Source organism: Hyperolius riggenbachi, chromosome 4 (genome assembly GCF_040937935.1).
Source record: "Hyperolius riggenbachi isolate aHypRig1 chromosome 4, aHypRig1.pri, whole genome shotgun sequence".
Taxonomy (NCBI): Eukaryota; Metazoa; Chordata; class Amphibia; order Anura; family Hyperoliidae; genus Hyperolius; species Hyperolius riggenbachi.
The window spans coordinates 466,604,757-466,623,002 of record NC_090649.1 but is presented as its reverse complement, the minus strand read 5'-3'; the positions used below and the strand labels follow the sequence as shown (position 1 = coordinate 466,623,002).

Sequence of the window (18,246 nt, the reverse complement as noted above, 5' to 3'; positions counted from 1 at the left end):
TAACAGATGATATACAATATTCCTAGTCTGGGGTGTGAGGTCCGTGGTCTCTACACCCTGGAACTATGCTAGATAATAACACAGATAATATTACAGTTATTATCGAAGAGGAGTCCACCTGTACAGCTGGTTTTAACAGGGACACATGGAATGACCTCACACCTTTCATACTGGCTGGGAGATCAACAGCATACGTGACATTATTAATTTTCTTGGTCACTGGAAAAGGTCCTATAAATTTAGGGCCCAGCTTGGGTGACAATTGTTTTAATGCCAAGTGACGAGTGGACACCCACACCAAATCTCCTGGTGAGTAACTCCACTCTATAGACCGATGTTTATCTGCTTGCTTCTTCTGGGTTTGGAAAGCTTTCCCTAGGTTCCTCTTAAAGGGAACCAGAGAGGATGCAATATACATACCTGGGGCTTCCTCCAGCCCCATACGCACGGATCGCTCCCACGTCGCACTCCTCCGCTGCCTGCATCAGCCGCCACCGGGTCCCGTCATTGCCGCGAGTCGGCAAGTCGGCCGGCGGACGCGGCCAATTCTCCGCATCACAGGGTGCTCTCCCCATACAGATACGCATGTGGCTGTTAACTGCGCAGCCGCATGCGTACATGTATGGAGGGAGCCCCTGTGATGCGGACAATTGGCCGCGTCCGCCGGAAGTGACGGGTCCGGTACCGGCGGATCCAGGAAGCTGAGGATGGCGGCGTGGGAGCGATTCAGGCTTATGGGGCTGGAAGAAGCCCCCGGTATGTATAAAATCTGTTTCTTTTTTCACCCCCCGTTCCTCTCTGGTTCCCTTTAACCATTCCCCAAATCTTTCAGGGCCCTTTGCCAATGCTCCAGAGCTGGAAACGGAGTAGATGCGACCGGCAAAGGAGCAAACTTAGGTGATCTTCCTGACACCACCTGGAATGGGGAGAACCCAGAAGAAGAGCTCTTCAGGTTGTTGTGCGCAAACTCTGCAAACGGCAAGAACTTTACCCAATCGGTTTGCGCATCAGCAACATAACACCTGAGAAATTGTTCCAGAGATTGGTTAACTCTCTCGGTCTGACCGTTGGTCTGTGGGTGATAGCCCTATGAGAACGCGAGTTTCATGTCTAACTGATGGCAAAAGGCCCTCCAAAATTTTGAAACAAATTGGACTCCCCGATCTGACACTACATTTTCCGGAATGCCATGCAGCCGGAAGATGTGTTGGATGAAGAGATCAGCCAATTCCTGGGCCGAGGGGAGTCCTTTCAGAGGGACAAAGTGTGTCATCTTACTGAAACGGTCCACTACCACCCAAATGACCGACTTGCCTTCAGACCGAGGGAGTTCACCCACAAAATTCATGGAAATATGAGTCCAGGGTTCATTGGGGACTGGCAAGGACTGTAAAGTGCCAACGGGAGCCTGACGAGAGGGCTTACTCCTCGCACATACCGCACACTCTCTTACAAACTCCTTACAATCTGTCGCCAAAGTAGGCCACCAGGCACATCTAGCTAATAGATCCTGAGTTCTGGTGGCTCCAGGATGACCAGCATTTTTGTGAGAATGAAAGAATTGTAGGATTTGTAAGCGGAAAGGCAGTGGCACAAACATGACCCCCTCAGGCTTCCCCTCTGGAACATCCTGTTGGTAGGGACTCAAAGTGGCTGTCCAATCTCTCCATGTCTCAGTGGCTGCCAAAACTACCTTTGGGGGTAGGATGGTCTCAGGGGCTGCAGGATGCACTGACTCAGGCTCAAAACACCTGGAGAGAGCATCAGCCTTGACATTCTTACTTCTGGGAGTATACGTGATTACAACTCTAAATCTTGCAAAAAAACAGGGACCACCGGGCCTGGCGAGGGCTAAGTCTCTTAGCCCCCTCAATATACTCCAAATTTTTGTGATCTGTGTAAACTGTGATGTGTTCTGCACCCTCTAACCAGTGTCGCCATTCCTCAAAAGCTAATTTGATGGCCAAGAGCTCCCGGTTGCTGATGTCATAGTTTTTCTCGGCGGGTGAAAATCTGCGAGAAAAATAGGCACATGGGTGCAGCTTGCCCTGCAAGCCTGACTTCTGAGACAACACAGCTCCCACCCCCACCTCTGAGGCATCAGCCTCTACGATGAAGGGAAAGGCGACATCCACATGCCTCAGCATCGGGGCAGAACAAAACAGTTTCTTTAAAGTTGAAAAGGCCGCATGAGCCTCTGGTGACCAGTGATGAGTGTCAGCCCCTTTTCTGGTGAGACTGGTGAGAGGGGAGATGATGGTAGAGTACCCCTTAATGAACCTTCTGTAGTAATTGGAAAACCCCAGGAATCTCTAAAGTGCCTTCAGCCCCACAGGCTGAGGCCACTCCAGGACAGCAGAAACTTTCCCTGGGTCCATCGAGAGACCAGAAGTGGAGATAATGTACCCCAAGAAGGCTACTGACTCTACCTCGAAGAGGCATTTCTCCAGTTTGGCATAAAGTTGATTCTGTCTTAACTTCTTTAAAACCCATCTGACATGCTGGCGATGTTCAGATAGATTGGACGAAAAGATTAGTATATCGTCCAAGTAGACCATAACAAACTTACCCAACACTTCCCTGAACACCTCATTAATTAACTCCTGGAAGACAGCCGGTGCGTTGCACAACCCGAAGGGCATCACCAGGTACTCGTAATGCCCGTCGGGTGTGTTGAAGGCCGTCTTCCATTCGTCACCATCCCTGATGCGGACTAGATTGTATGCACCTCTGAGATCTAGCTTGGAAAAAATCTTGGCGTTGGTCACCTGTGTGAACAAATCGTCAATCAATGGCAAAGGGTAGCGTTTTTTCACTGTGATCTTATTCAGGCCTCGATAATCAATACAAGGACGGAGGCCTCCGTCTTTTTTCTTTACAAAAAAGAAACCTGCCCCTGCTGGTGAACGAGAGGGACGAATGAACCCTTTCGCCAAGTTTTCCCTGATGTATTCCTGCATAGCTAGTTTCTCAGGCCCAGACAGGTTATAAAGATGACCTCTGGGCGGCATACAACCAGATATCAGATCGATGGGACAATCGAAGGCACGATATTGGGGGGGGGGGGGGGAGTTTGTCCGCTGACTTAGGACAGAAGACGTCAGCAAATTCTGCGTATTGTCTCGGTACACCTTCAACCTGAATGTTGGTATCACCCAAGGTTACTTCCGCTAAACAATGATGATAGCAATGGGATGACCAGCTCGTTAGCTGACCTGAAACCCAGTCTATCTGAGGTGAGTGAATTTGTAACCAGGGCATGCCAAGAATGATGGTAGAGGTTGCCATATGCAAAACCAGAAATTGCAGATTCTCCCCATGTAATACCCCCACACTGAGTTGCAAACTTGGAGTACGGGATAAGGGGTGTCTACTCTGCAGAGGAGAGTCATCAACAGCAGTGACCAGGATCGGCTGATCCAAGGGGAGCATGGGTATTCCCATTTTTTTTAGCAAACTCGTAATCTATAAAATTAGCTGCTGAACCGGAATCAATGAAAGCTTCAGTGGAGACAGTCTGATCTTCCCATGTGACAGAACAGGGAAGTAGCAAACGATTGTCATGTAGAGGTAAAGACTGCGCGCCTAGGGTATTACCTCTGACTACTCCTAGGCGGCAGCGTTTACCGACTTCCTGGGACAATTCTGCACTCTATGACCCTCCTCTGCACAGTATAAACAGAGCTGTTCTGTCTTCCTGCAATTTTTCTCTGACCGCGACAATTTAGACTGACCTATTTGCATTGGCTCAGGTGGCGGTGAGGCAGGCGGAGGAGGAGACATATCTGATCCTGTCCTTACCACGGGTTTGTTTTTGAGATCGTACCCGACGAGCAACCCGTACTGCCAAAGAGATTGCTTCCTCAATGGTTTTCGGTTCAGGGTATCCCAACATCAATTCAGAGACTGCGTCTGACAACCCTGATCGAAAACAATCCAGCAACGCAAAAGCCCCCCACCTAGCCGACACCGACCACTTCCTGAACTCAGCTGCATAAACCTCCACTGGATCCTTGCCTTGACGCAAGGTTTTCAACTTCCGTTCAGCGGTAGAGGCAATGTCTGGATCATCATAAATTATGGCCATGGAGTTAAAAAACTCCTCAGCTGACCTGAGTGCTTCATGTTCTGATGCTAAAATTATACACCCAGGTCTGAGCATCCCCTGAGAGTAAGGTCTTAATAAAGATAATTCTCTGTGTCTCTGTTCCTGACAGAATAGGCCTCAGTTCAAAATATGACATTACACGATTCTTAAAATTCTGAAAGTCAGATCTATGGCCAGAAAACTTTTCAGGTACAGACATTCTTAAGTCTGTGACTGGAGGGGATCGCACTGAATTTACAGTCGTCTGAAGGACTTGTAGTGACCCAGATAAGGCAGAGATCTGGGCCTGCTGACCGTCTATCACTCTGATGAGATTTTCCACCGAGGTGGTGAGTGTGTCAAGACAACTGCTAAGTGCGTCCATTTTGTTTTGGTCTGGCGTTCTGTAACGATAGGTGCCAGCAACCAGAGAGAATCTGATTATTGGTGATCTGCAGTATCACCAAGAATACAGATCTATACCTGATTATGGATGATCTGCAGAATCACCAACAATACAGATATAGTACTAACCTCTAGACACCTGAAGCGTGTAAGTGTTTGGTGTGACAGTAGGAATTGAACCACCGGGGTAGCAGGTGGTCCAATTAGTAGAGAAAGACTCTACTGCAGTCAAGGGCTCCAGGAGGGAGAGTCCCCGACTGGTTTTGCAGCAGGTCCCCCCTCTGAGGAGCAGGGGACCCCTGCAGGCAGACTGAGCATCCAAAGGTTGGGTGACAGCCAGAAGGGTCGGGCAGGCCGGGTCGGCAACACACAGGCAGATAAAGTACAGAGACAGGAGACAGATTCGGTAACCAGGGACAGGCAGGGTTGGCAACAGTAGATCAGATGTGCGAAGGTACCGAATCAGAAAACAAAAGAGAAGTCAGGAGAGATACAATTCATAAACAGATATCCAATAATGCCTAGTCTTGAGTGTGAGGTCCGTGGTCTCACACCCTGGAACTGGTCTAAGGAATAACACAGATGATATACAATATTCCTAGTCTGGGGTGTGAGGTCCGTGGTCTCTACACCCTGGCACTATGCTAGAGAATAACACAGATAATATTACAGTGAACTGGCTAAGTGTGGATTCCCAGGTCCTCCTGGTTCCACCACACTGAAGGATCTGACTAAGGTCTGAGTGCTAACACATAAGTATTCGCAACGCCAGACAACCAGCAACTGAACAGCAAGAGATATATATAGTAAAGCGCTCCACAGCGCCGCCCAGCTCCCATCAACCAATCACCTGCTGAGCTGGGATCAGCTGACCGCCTTGATCAGCTGACCCTTCTCCTATTGGCATAAAGAGCCTGTCTTGCGGCGCGCGCGCAGCTCTCCATCTGTGTGCACTACTAGGTCCAGACAAATCAGAAGCATGTTGCTGCGGGGAAACCGCCGCTCTGTGCGCGGATTCCGCCGCCTCACTGTCAGAACGCTCGGCGGTTTCTCCGCAATCCGTCACATGAGGTCCTTGGTCTCAACACCCTGGAACTGGTCTAAAGTATAACAGCAATGACACAGTAATCCTAAGCTTGGGTGTGCGGTCCTTGGTCTCAACACCCTGGAACTGGTCTAGAGTATAACACAGCAATCCTAAGCTTGGGTGTGAGGTCCTTGGTCTCAACACCCTGGAACTGGTCTACAGTATTACACAGTAAATAACAAGAGCGGAATCTGGCTACGTGTGAATTCCCAGGTCCACCTGGTTCTAACAATCCGTAGGATCTGACTGAGGTCTGAGTGCTCACACGTAAGTATTCGCAACGGCAGACAACCAGCAACTGACAAGCAAGATCTATAAATACACTACAGCGCTCCTCAGCGCCGCCTCCAGCCACTCAGCCAATCAGAAGTTCCGCTGGGATCAGCTGATCGTCCTGATCAGCGGATACCTCTCCTGCTGGCATAAAGGTCCTGTCTTCTAGCTCTCCATCTGTGTGCACTAGAAGGCCCAGGCAAACCAGACACATGCTGCTGTGCGGAAACCGCCGGTCTGAACGCGGAGACAGCCGCCCCGCTGCCAGACCGTGCGGCGGCATCTCCGCTATTCATTACAGTGCCATATTTATTATAATACCAGTCGCCTGGCTGTACTGCTGATCCTCTAATATGTTTAGCCATAGCCCCTGAACAAGCATGCAGCAGATCAGGTGTTTCTGACATTTGTCAGATCTGACAAGATTAGCTGCATGCTTGTTTCTGGTGTTATTCAGACACTACTGCAGCCAAATAGATCAGCAGGGCTGCCAGGCAACTGGTATCGTTTAAAAGGAAATCAATATGACAGCCTCCCTATTCTTCTCACTTCAGTTGTCCTTTAACAGTTGTAGGTGAAAAGGTACCCAATAGCAATCCAATTTCCCGACCGTCTGATCATTGCAGGTGATCGGAAACAATCGTTTAGGCCCAACAACAGAGGGAAAATCATGAGAATTCCGATCAGACTAAAAGAATGACTCCAAATTTGGATGGACTGAACGATTGATAGAAAGATCGTTCGTCATCGATCCGTACAATTAACGGCACCCAATCTGATCAATCGTGCAGAAGATTGTACTATTACAGGCACCTTAAAGTTTCACATGTGACTCCACCAACTGTTGGAAAAAATGTGCCTGGAAAATATTTCCAACAGCACTCAATCGTCTATAATGGGGGCAACACAGATGCCCCTAAGATTCGAGTGATTGAATAAATACGTGTATGCCTGCCTTTAGCAACCTGTTTAACCACTTAAGCACCAGGACCAGAGACCACTGGTACAGAAATGATGGAAACCGGAGAACCGCCACACGTCGGGAACCTGGGCCACCCAACTCTGCCGTCGCTATGACGGCAGAGCCCTGTGAGCCGGCCAGGAGCTGCTTTCATTGGTTCCTTACCCTGTCTTTCAATGTAAGCCAATGGGAGTGGCTTACATTGAAAGACAGGGCCAGGAGCCAATGAAATAGTCTCCTGACCAGCTCACAGGGCTCTGCCGTCATAGAGACAGGCAGAGCGAGTGAGCTGCGACGGGACACAGCGGGAATTCAGAGGCGGAAACGACGGATGTGGGCAGCAGCAGCTGCTAATTTAAATCTACTCCCTGCCAGCCAGGTAACCACCATAACAGGGCGTAGATTTCAATTAGCGTGGTACTAAGTAGTTAAACTCCTACAGTGGAATCAGTGCAGTAGATTGGGTGAAAGGTCCACTTTAAAGAGGAACTTTACCGAAAAATATTAGTAGGGGGGAAAAATAAATAAATGAATACATTGCAAAGTGAGAAGTTAAAAAAAATAGAAGGTAGATCAAGCAATGATATTTGCCATGTAATTTGCTCATGTTATTTGATCCACAATGAGCCTGCAGGCAATCATCTCTACTTCTGGCAGACAAGAAAAAGACTACAAAAAAAACAAAAAACTAGACAGCACAAACTGCCATTATCGATAATTACACCCACTAACAATGTGATGGGCTTTTTTTGTTTTGTTTTGTTTGAATAGATGTACCTATGCACAGAGGGAGATACTGGTTGCTTGGCAGTTGGAAACAGACATTATTTCCCATAATGCAACGAGGTTCACAGAAAGGAAACGGCCATGACCATGGCCCTGACATCATACTGTGGGAGGGGTTTCACCACAATACCAGCCAAGAGGTGGCCACTAAAGATGTAATTCAGAGAACAATTGTTTAGGAACAATTATTCATACAAATTATCTGAAAAGATCAATTGGGACAACTAACAGACAAAAATCTCCAAACCACTCCAATCAGATTAATGAAATCGATCCTGTCAATCTGACGGGATTGGTTAGGAGATTTTTGTCCTTTAGTGGTTCCAATTGATCATTTCCAATCATACGAATAATCATTCTGAACTACCAAACGACCGAGTCATGCCGGGAGGCGTGAATGTGGCGGCTCTACCAGGACCATGTAACGGCAATTGGCGTTAAGTCCTGGGGGCTTGGTTTGCAGGAGATCGCATGCGCATCCCAGCTTGAATGACAGAGCTCCGCTCCATCATCAGTCTCACAGCGGCTATCACGTCTATTTATGTTGTACAGCGCTGCAATCTACAGCAGCTCTGTACTGGGGACAGCCGTGCCACTCAGCTGTCCCCTGGGGAGGCACAAGAGCGATTGGCTCTCATAAGCTGATGCCTATGACAACCGATCGCTGTCATTGGCTGGTGGGGGGAGGGAGAGTGGGAAAATAACTAAAAAATACAAACCACAAATGGATCAAATAAATAAATATGGCAGCAGCGTTCAGAGCCCACCAACAGAAATCTCTGTTGGTGGGCAGAAAAGGGGGGGAATCACTTGTGTGCCGAGTTGTATGGCCCTGCTACGAGCTCTTAAAGCTGCAGTGGCCTGAATTGTAAAAAATAGCCTGGTTAAGAGGGGATGTAAGCGTACAGTCTTCAAGTAGGTAAACAATTGTTCTGCAAACTGAATTGTTAATGTCCACCTATGATCTATTTGAGAAAAGTTAAAGATTTCTCATGGGAAAAGGGGTATCGGTTACTGATTGGGATGAAGTTCAAACCTGGGTTAAATGTGGACCTAAACTCTTGCACAGGACAGAGGAAAAACAGAGAACTGCACCCTGTATGTATTTAGAGAGTTTAGCCTGTCTAATCCCCCCTCATCTGTGACTAATCACAAATTGTAATTTGATCCCTAAGCGGTGTCATCTGACTGCCACAGCAGAGCTCATTTGTAAATACAGGATGTTAGCCCTATGTCTGCTTCCATGAAAGCAGTAAGTAGACAAACTGTAGCTTTATTCCAGGATTTGTATCAGCTGTAACAAAGAAATGTTTTTCTGTAAAGGTTATTGTGCTGTTGCTTATATTTTAGAGCAGAGAGGAAGTTCTGAGTTCAGGTCACTTCAAAGTTCCTCTTTAAAGAGGAGCTGTCAGCCACACTATCTCAGAAAAAAAACACATATATAAGTAGATAAGTACTTGCTCTACTTACATATGTGTTGCACTGTCCAAGTTTTGATTTTTGTAATTTTTCTACAGGAAAAAAAAAATCCTTCTTAGCATTTCCCATCTTAACTGTGGCTATTTTGAAGCCAATCCTTATGTCATTTCCAGCCCTACTCTCCTCTGCCTGATTTGCCCACCCTTCACTATAGAAAGTGCATTGTCTCAGCATAAGAAATATTGGTCAGAGAGGAACAGAGGTGTGGAAGGGGAAAACAGGAGGAGAAGAGGCTTCAGCCAATCAGGCTGCATTAGTTAAGCCTGAAGGGAAGTGGAGAAAAAAAAAAGGACAACCCAGCATGCCCTGCAACTTCTCTTTTGTGTACCAAATTTTGTGCGCACTAAATAAGAGTCAGGTAAACTGGGGAATGATCATTTATCAACAAGAAAAGTAATAGAGATTTTAACTTTTGGATTGCCTGGATAGCATCCTTATTACTAGTTTACTAGATAAAAATAATGAATTGATGTTTGATTTTATGCCCGACAGTTACACTTTAAGAATCCATTCTGCAGGCTGGAGAAGTGCTGAAAGTTAATGGAGTGTGTATATTAGCATTTAACTTGCAGGTGTGTTTTTTCCCGCTGGTAAATCTGTTTAGCAGCATGATAGAGAAATTCTGTCCGCCTTTTATGCAAAGAAATTTGTTTTTACAGGGAACATGAGAAGGTTCTGGCCCGATCCCCTGCTGAAACGACCTGTCACATTTGGCTCATGGGTATAAGCAGTTCCAGGTGGTCACATGACCGATCCCGACAGAAGAGCAGCGGGGATCTGTAGACAGCAGCGGTCAGAAAATAAAGTCCAGTGCGAGGCGGAAACAGTTACATCCATGAGACATGTTTATCCTACGCGCGCCAAAAAAACACCGCGAGCGCAACTGTCCAAATCCTCCGATTACCTCTCTGCAGACTGAGGGAAAGCTGAGCAGTGGAATAGCAATAACGGCTGTGGCAGAACATGGAGCGCACTGCATCCTGAAAGTACGCACACTGCCTGATCTTTGATTGTATGAAATATATCCTTAAAGAGACACTGAAGCGAAAAAAAATGATGATATTATGATTTGTATGTGTAGCACAGCTAAGAAATAAAACATTAAGATCAGATACATCAGTCTAATTGTTTCCAGTACAGGAAGAGTTGAGAAACTCCAGTTGTTATCTCTATGCAAACAAGCCATTAAGCTCTCCCACTAAGTTAGTCGTGGAGAGGGCTGTTATCTGACTTTTATTATCTCAACTGTTCCTGGACTATTTACTTTTCCTCTGCTAGAGGAGATGTCATTACTTCACAGACTGCTCTGAAAGACTCATTTTGAATGCTGAGTGTTGTGTAATCTGCACATATTATAGAATGATGCAATGTTAGAAAAAACACTATATACCTGAAAATAAAAGTATGAGAATATTTTCTTTGCTGCTAATCTTCTAGTAATTATTCATAGTACACAACCAATTCACTATATCATTTTTTTTTCCGCTTCAGTGTCTCTTTAAGGGGCCCATACACTGGTCAATTTTAGCCACCGATCGATCAAACATCTATTCTATTGAATCAGCCGATCGAGTGATTTGCAGCCGATTTCGATCGATTTGATCTGACTGGATGGAAAATCTAGGTCGATCTGCTGCTGGTAGCAGATAAATGGCCCATAGGGTTGCATTGGATCTAATGGTCCAATAATGCATTTAGATCGATTTCCAATAGATTTCATTCCGAAATCTAATGGAAATCTGTTCCTAGTGTGTGGCACACATCAGATAGATTCCTATCAGATTCGATTTGCCAAGCATCTTACAGAAATCTGATGGTCGAATCTGCTGCAAATCTATAAGTGTATGGCCACCCCTAATGATCATTTTGGATGATTGTCTACTGTAGGTGGCCATACACTTATAGATTTGCAGCAGATTCGACCATCAGATAGATTTGTCAGATGCCTGTCAGGTACAATTTGACAGGAATCTATCTGATGTGTACTACACACTAAGAACAGATTTCCAATAGATTTCAGAATAAAATGTATTGGAAATCGATCTAAATGCATTACTGGGCCATTAGATCCAATGCAACTCTATGGGCCATCAATCTGCTGCCAGCAGCAGATCGATCTAGATTTTCCATCCTGTCAGATAGTTAAAATCGATCGATAGAATCGATTTCCCATCAATTCCATACAATCGATCGATGGCTGAAATCGATCAGTGTATGAGGCCCCTTATGTGTACAGGTGTCTACTAGGGAGGGTCACTGGGGTTAGAATACAGTAGAATCAGGGGCGTAACAATAGACCCTGCAAGGGATACAGCCACAGGGGGGCCCCGTGGGGCGAGAAGTTTCTTTTCCCTGTCCTGAGAACTAAGGGTACTGAGAAAAAAAAAAAACAAAAAACAAAAAAAAAAACTTTCTGCTCTCTACACAATTGTTCAAATGACTGCATCTCCTCAGCCACTGATAAGGAATCATACAAAGTTTTGCAGATAAAATTGTGTAAACAGTCCCTATTCAATGTTTATTAGGGTCTTGTATACAATGCCCTGCCCCCAGCCTCTCCAGCCCCTCCCCAAGGGCTGTGTACGGTTGTGATGCTTGAGAAGTCTGCCGAGCCAGTTCTGCTCCATCAGATATGTAATAAGCTGAGGCTGGGAGCACACTCGTCTGTCGCATTTCTGTATGCGGTTTCTGCACGCCATGTGTGTCTGTATGTGTGAAAACATGCACATTTTATCACAGAAGCTAATGTAATTGATAGAGAAAATGTGTGCAGTGTGTCACTGTTGTCTGTTATCTGCATGGGGAAACACAATTAAGTGTGCACTAGCTAATTGAATAACTTTGGTTCTCAGTTTACCTGTGCAGAAAGCGAAGGAAGGGGGGGGGGGGGGGGGCTGCTCCATCCAAAGGTTTGCAGGGGGGCCCAGTAACTTCTAGTTACGCCCCTGAGCTCCAAAGGACCAGAAAAAAGTGGTTTTACTAATCCAGGTACAGTACTGATAGTGTGCTCCTTTGTCCACATTTCTAAGTAGCCTAGATGATGCTGTAGCGTTGCAGCCATGCACAAGCAAGTCACAGATGACAGGCAACTCCCTCAGTAATTAGGCAGCAGGTTACACACAAAGCATAGGTCTCACTTGCTGGAGCTTTTGAGGTAATCCACGCAGGTCCAGAGTAGCGTGCAGATAGCAAGCAGGCTACAAGTGGCTGCCAGCCCCGCCCACTGACCACGGCTCATAGGTCTCTGAATGACGAACGACACATGTGCCCGCCCACTTTTCACTATAGACTAATACAGAATACCATAGAGGCCAAAAAAACGGATTACTATAACAGAAGCTGTAACAAAAAAACCCTGGTCTACAGCACACAAGGAGGAGGGGACCTTCGCTATCTGCTTGCACCTACCCACATCACTGTCCTAGTGCTGCTGACCCTTGGACCTATAACAGAAGTTGTATTATATCAGAGTTCACTATAACAAGCGTTATTCCCATACTTCTAATGGGGCGTGGCCGGGAGCTGGACATTTAGTTTACTATACCGGAATGTTTACTATAACGAGATTATACTGTAATTCAAAGTTGATGAAAATGTTACACAGCTTAGAAACAGGCTAGCTCTTGCATTTGGTTTACTAAGGCTTTGTACACACATTAGATGGTTCTCGGACAAGACCTTAGCTCCAGTACAGCAGCGCCAATGTGTCGCCCAAAGATCCAGCTCAGCGGATCATCTCGCATTTACCATGGGGTGGCCGGGGGTCTGTCGGTTGTCCCTAAATCGAAGTCCACTAAGCACGTTGTTGCCCCGCTACACTCGCCTTCCTGGTTCCCGGCGATGACACGTGTGCGGCGCTATGTTGCCAAATTAAAACGTCAGGCCTATGAAAAGCCTCCTCGCCCCACTGGCTGTACTGTTCGATCTGACAGCTTGAGCTAAGCTAGTGAGGCAAATCCCCTGCTCGCCAATTCCTATTGTTATTTCTGGCATTGACCTTGGCTTGTGACCCTGACTACCCTGGTTTGTTGCCCGTCCTGATCCTTGGCTCCGATACTCTGACTCTACTTTGTTGTGACCCCGACCTCTGGCTCTGTTTACAGACTACGATTACTGTATCCAGCAGTTCCTGAACGACTCCACATTGTGGCGTCTCCTGTTCTCTGCGGTCAACGGTGGGTCGTTCCCAGGGGTCGTGACCTGGTGGCTACCAGGCAGCAAACAGCCTGCTGCCCACTAGGGGTAGCGGTCCATCATCCATTGCTCTGGTGAAGACCTGTAGCCACTTACACTCCATGCCCTGGGAGAGACCACGCTAACCACTTGTGAACTGGTCAAAAGAGTCTGCCCACGCCATCATAACAACCCCCCGTCAAGCGACATCTTTCCATACAGTCTGAGCTATTGATTTCTGTCTATGGAAAGTACGATTGGGGGGCCACATTATGGCGCAAATCCCTGGAAGATTCCATAATATTGAATCTAATCTGCCCGAGTGCCCCCCCTCCCCAAATACCCAGCAGAGCCTAGATCACTTACCTCACGAAATCTGGCCACATGCGCCAAGTTTTCATCCTGTCCTCAGGGGGGGTGCTCAATATCTATGCTGAGATTACCCTGCGTCGTCATGTGACAGACGGCAATCTCAGCATAGAGATGGGCAACCTGAGAGAATATGGAAAAAGCACGTTGCTGTGGCTGGATCCCGGTGAGGCGAGCGATACTCTAGAGCTCCGCTGCGCCCTCTGCTCACGGCCTTCCTAGTGGTCTCCACGAGTGTAGCTCAGGGTTGCCGTTATTTGCAGTGAAATGTAACCCCGAGCAGCACTCGGGAATACTGACGAGGGAGATAAGACACAAGATGGAGAGCTGGTGAAAGAATTTATAAACGAATTAGAAATTGCCAAATTATACAACACATCTTTACGAACCTAAAATCTAATGAAATGCAAAAAAAAAAAAAAAAAAAAAAAAAAAAAAAAAAACCCATCTTGAGAAAATTGAATTCCCTAAATTCATGCCAAAACAGCAGGAGACTCTCGATCAACATATTGCAGATGATGAAGTGGCTTCGCCTATTAAGAGTTTACAGGCTGGAGATATGCTGGGCCTAGATGCCTTCCTGGGATGGATTATAAACACTGCGCAGATGCTTTGACCCCATACCTTACAAGAGTATTTTCAGGGACCGTAGAAGAAAACAAGTTGCCAGACTCCACGTATGAAGCTTTAATTACCGGTACTGAAGCCAGGAAAGGATATCACCAGATGTTCCTCAAATAGACCTAGATCACTTTTCAAGGTGGACTCCAACAGACTGGCATGAATATTGAGCTGGAGGAACAGTTACTGGGTCATTTATTCTCCCAAACCAGTTACGTTTCACCCTTGGAGAAGGTCCTCCCCTCCATAATACGAGCGTAATCACAAATATTTGTATCACAAGAGGCGATTGGGTGAGAGGAAGGGGGGGAGGGGGTGGGCCTCCTGCGATGGCCTTCGACTTAGTCAATGGGAGTAGCTGCAAATAGCTTGCTACAATGCCCGAAGTCAGAGGCGTATGGAAGCTGCCATGTTTGTTTCCTTTTAAATAATGCACATTGCCTGGCTGTCCTGCTGATCCTCTGCCTCTAATACTTTTAGGGCCCTTTTCAATTATATGCGGCTACAAAGCCGCATTGCACTGCCGGTGTCCTGATCCCAATCCAGGCCAAGGGAACAGTTCCCATTCCGTGCATTGTGTGCGGAGCGATCCGCACAGCTGCATCCGCCCGCCGTCACACTTTCGCATTTCCCGATGTGGAAGTGACGCGAACGGCAACAAAAGTGATACGATGCGGCTAGGTAGCCGCACTCACATCACTTCAGCAATGGAAAAGGGCCCTTAGCCCTTGAACAAGCATGCAGTACATCAGATGTTTCTGACTGAAGTCTGGCTGGATTAGCCGCATGCTTGTTTCAGGTGTGCGATTCAGACACTGATTCCAGGTAGATAAGGAAATAAAATATGGCAGCCACCATATCCCTCTTACTTCAGGTGGGCTTTAAAAGGGCCCCTGAGCACTCATTAAAAATGAAATAGTGACTTACTGACTTACCTGGGGCTTCCTCCAGCCCACTGTAGGTCACAAGGTCCTGGCTTCTCTCCCGGTCCCGGCTGGCAGCTCCGTTATGGTACGACTTTGACCTTAAGTCGTGCAACCTGCTTCCCACTTTGCCAATACGCATCGTCATGCCGGCCGGCATGAGAGTCCTGCGCATGCGTAGTTCAATATTACAGAGCCGCGCATGTGCAGGACTCTCACGCCGGGCCAGCATGATGACGCGTAGCCAGTCAGCATGATGACGCGGATCGACAAAGCAGGAAGCAGACCTGACGACTTCAGGCTGAAATCATACTAGAATGGAGGGGCCAGCCAGGAATGGGAGAGGGGCCAGGAGGACGCCGGGGGACCTTGCGGCCAGCGGTGGGCTGAAGGAAGCCCAAGTCACAATTTCATTTTTAATGAGTGCTCAGGTTCCCTTTAACCACTCGAGGACCAAAAGTTTATACCCCCCTAGTGACGCACCTCACAACTTTACCGGTTTATTGCTCGGTCGTACAAATTAGCACCCAAATGAATTTCACCCCTTCTCTTCTCACAAATAGAGCTTCCTTTTGGTGGTATTTGATTACTGCTGCAATTATTTTTTTTCTTTTTTTATTACTAAATGTCTGCATCTATGACCGAAATGTCTGCATTTTTTAACCCCCCCCCCTCTCTCCCCCCCCCTAAATTGGCCATACACTAGGTTATATACACTACACATACAAAGACATATGGCTATGTCAGGGATTAGATTGTGAGCCCCTCTGAGGGACAGTTACGTGACAAGGCAGTACTCTGTGCATATATATATTTTTTGTCAAATAAACAACACAGCCTGCCAGCGCTAATCAGCCGCTGGCAGGCTGATTTGCAGTGTTTACAGCAGTCTACAGTGACAGGAGCTCGCGCGACCTCCCGTGTAATCTTGCTCCTTGCGAGATGACGTCATATGGGGTCCTGGAGGAGAACCGGAGCCACTCTGCGGCCGATCGGCGTTAGGCGCTCGCAGAGAGGTTAACTGAAAACAAATCACTTACAGAAACTATTCAAAGAAAGCACAAGTGGAAGCAGACCCCTTTTTTAACATCAGAACCATTTTCATGTTTGCCGCTACGCTGCAGAAAATGTGCCGAGCGGGCATGCTTCTGGTGCAAGTGGGAACAGAGCCTAAAAAGAACAGCCCACCAGGAGGGGCTGGGGAATTAGTGACAACCCTTCACCTGATCTGAGGGAGTTTTGGAAACTGACAAACAGGCAATAAGACCAGCAGTTTACACTCTTCATTAGGCCTCTTTCAGACAGAGAGACTAAACTGCATGCTTGTCGGGCACCTCAGCCTCCCAGCTGCCGCCCACGAGCGACATTCTCGTGCAATTTAAATGCTTTACCACCACGCAGGTCAAGTGCTGACATGTGGTGGCGTTACCCAGCAGCAGAGAACCCCAACATTGCGTCTAACTCCACGGGGGGGGGGGGGGATCACCTGTCCAGCGCCACTACCAAGTGCTAACAAGTATCCGGCCGGTGCAGGATGGTAGCTGACAGTCACTGAATTCACCGCCCGTCAGTTGTCTATCTGGAAGAGGCCTAAACATGCTTGCTCATTGTTTATTTCTGCAGAGTCAGGGTATTTTATATGTGTGGGTGGTGGGAGTGCAAATGTGGATAGAACAGTAGTCAATACACTTCAGTTAGTACCTGACTGCTGAAAGAAATGAGTGCCAGTCTGAATCAGTTAGTGAAAGTGGCAGTGACCAATGGCGGCTGACAGGAAGTCTGACCTTAGTTCCCAGACATCTAATTGGTTGCTTCTGGTTTCTACGCGTCACTCCTCATTTCTGCTTTTAGCTCTGCCTGAGTAACCCAGACACCACACATCCGCACGATGACATCACTCACCAGCGCAGGGACGCCTTCAGCTGATTCGCCAAACACCTCCAAGCTTTCATGTTCTGCTTCCAACCCGAGTAGTCTAGGAGGTCAAACACGACCTGCAGAGCAAGCTGCTGATGTTCGCTCAGCTCTGTCAGAGGAAAGAATCGCACAGGGGTCACTATAGTTTAAGTGAAACGTGTTGTTTAAAAAAAAAAAAAAAAAGGTTTACCCTCTAATATTTGAACTGCCATGCGGAAATACCGCTCAATGGTGCAGAAGGTTGCACAAAGCAGGATGTAAGCTGTACTGCTCCATTCACACACTGACCACTTTGCGTTGTTTACTGCTTTGACTATGTGTAATATATATATATATATATATATATATATATATATATATATATATATATATATATATATATATATATATATATATATATAAAACCTTGACCGCCTTCTGATGTAACTTCGTCAGTAGATTTACATTAAAGTTAAACACCAGGGAGATAAATGTATACCAACACTGAAAAAGATACAGAGGCTGCCAGATTTCCTCCCTATTAAACACTACCCATTGCCTGGCGGTCCTGCAAATCTTCCATGCATCAGTAGCATCTAAATCACAGACCTGAAACAGGCATGCAGCTAATCCAGTCAGACTTACAATGCACATTGCCTAGTTGTTCTGCTGATCCTGTGTCTCTAATACTTTTAACCACAGCCCCTCAACAAACATGCAGATCAGGTGCTCTGACTGAAGTCTGGCTGGATTAGCTGCATGCTTGTTTCAGGCGTGTTATTCAGACACTAGTGATGCCAAAGAGATCAAGGGAACTAGTAAATGTCAGGGAACTAGTATTATTTAAAAGGAAATGAATATAGCAGCCTCCACATCTCTCACAGTTCAGGTGTCCTTTAGGGCTGGTTCAGACAGACGCTTCCAGAGCGTTTAGAGCCAGCGTTCGGGGCTTGGTGTTAAACGCTCCCATTCAAGTGAATGGGAGCGTTTGTACCAAGCTTTCAAGCGCATTTGCACAAACACAGCGTTCGGGTCCCGATTTTCCCTGGCGTTCAAGGAACCCCTGGAAAGCTACATGTAGCTTCCAGGAGCGGTTTACCGCGACGGCTAATGTCCCTCTAGGGGAAGAAAAAATGCGACCGCATCCAAACAGAACACGAACGCTGCTGAAAGCCCGCGACGCCAA

At 46.9% G+C, this 18,246-nt stretch overlaps 1 protein-coding gene across 3 annotated transcripts in view; it reads right to left on the bottom strand.

Annotated features, from left to right (window-relative positions):
• Positions 1–18,246, bottom strand: part of TAF1A (TATA-box binding protein associated factor, RNA polymerase I subunit A) — a 76,856-nt gene that overhangs the window by 11,769 nt on the left and 46,841 nt on the right. For 2 of the 3 annotated variants that reach the window (XR_011019481.1, XM_068232872.1), the window contains exon 9: positions 17,067–17,190. The exons of the other annotated variant lie outside the window; for it this stretch is intronic. Coding sequence is in view for 1 of the 2 variants with exons in the window: in XM_068232872.1 (XP_068088973.1) it covers positions 17,067–17,190 (124 nt within the window). In the remaining variant the exon portion in view is untranslated. The remainder of the gene's footprint in view (positions 1–17,066; positions 17,191–18,246) is intronic. 3 annotated transcript variants of the gene reach the window in all.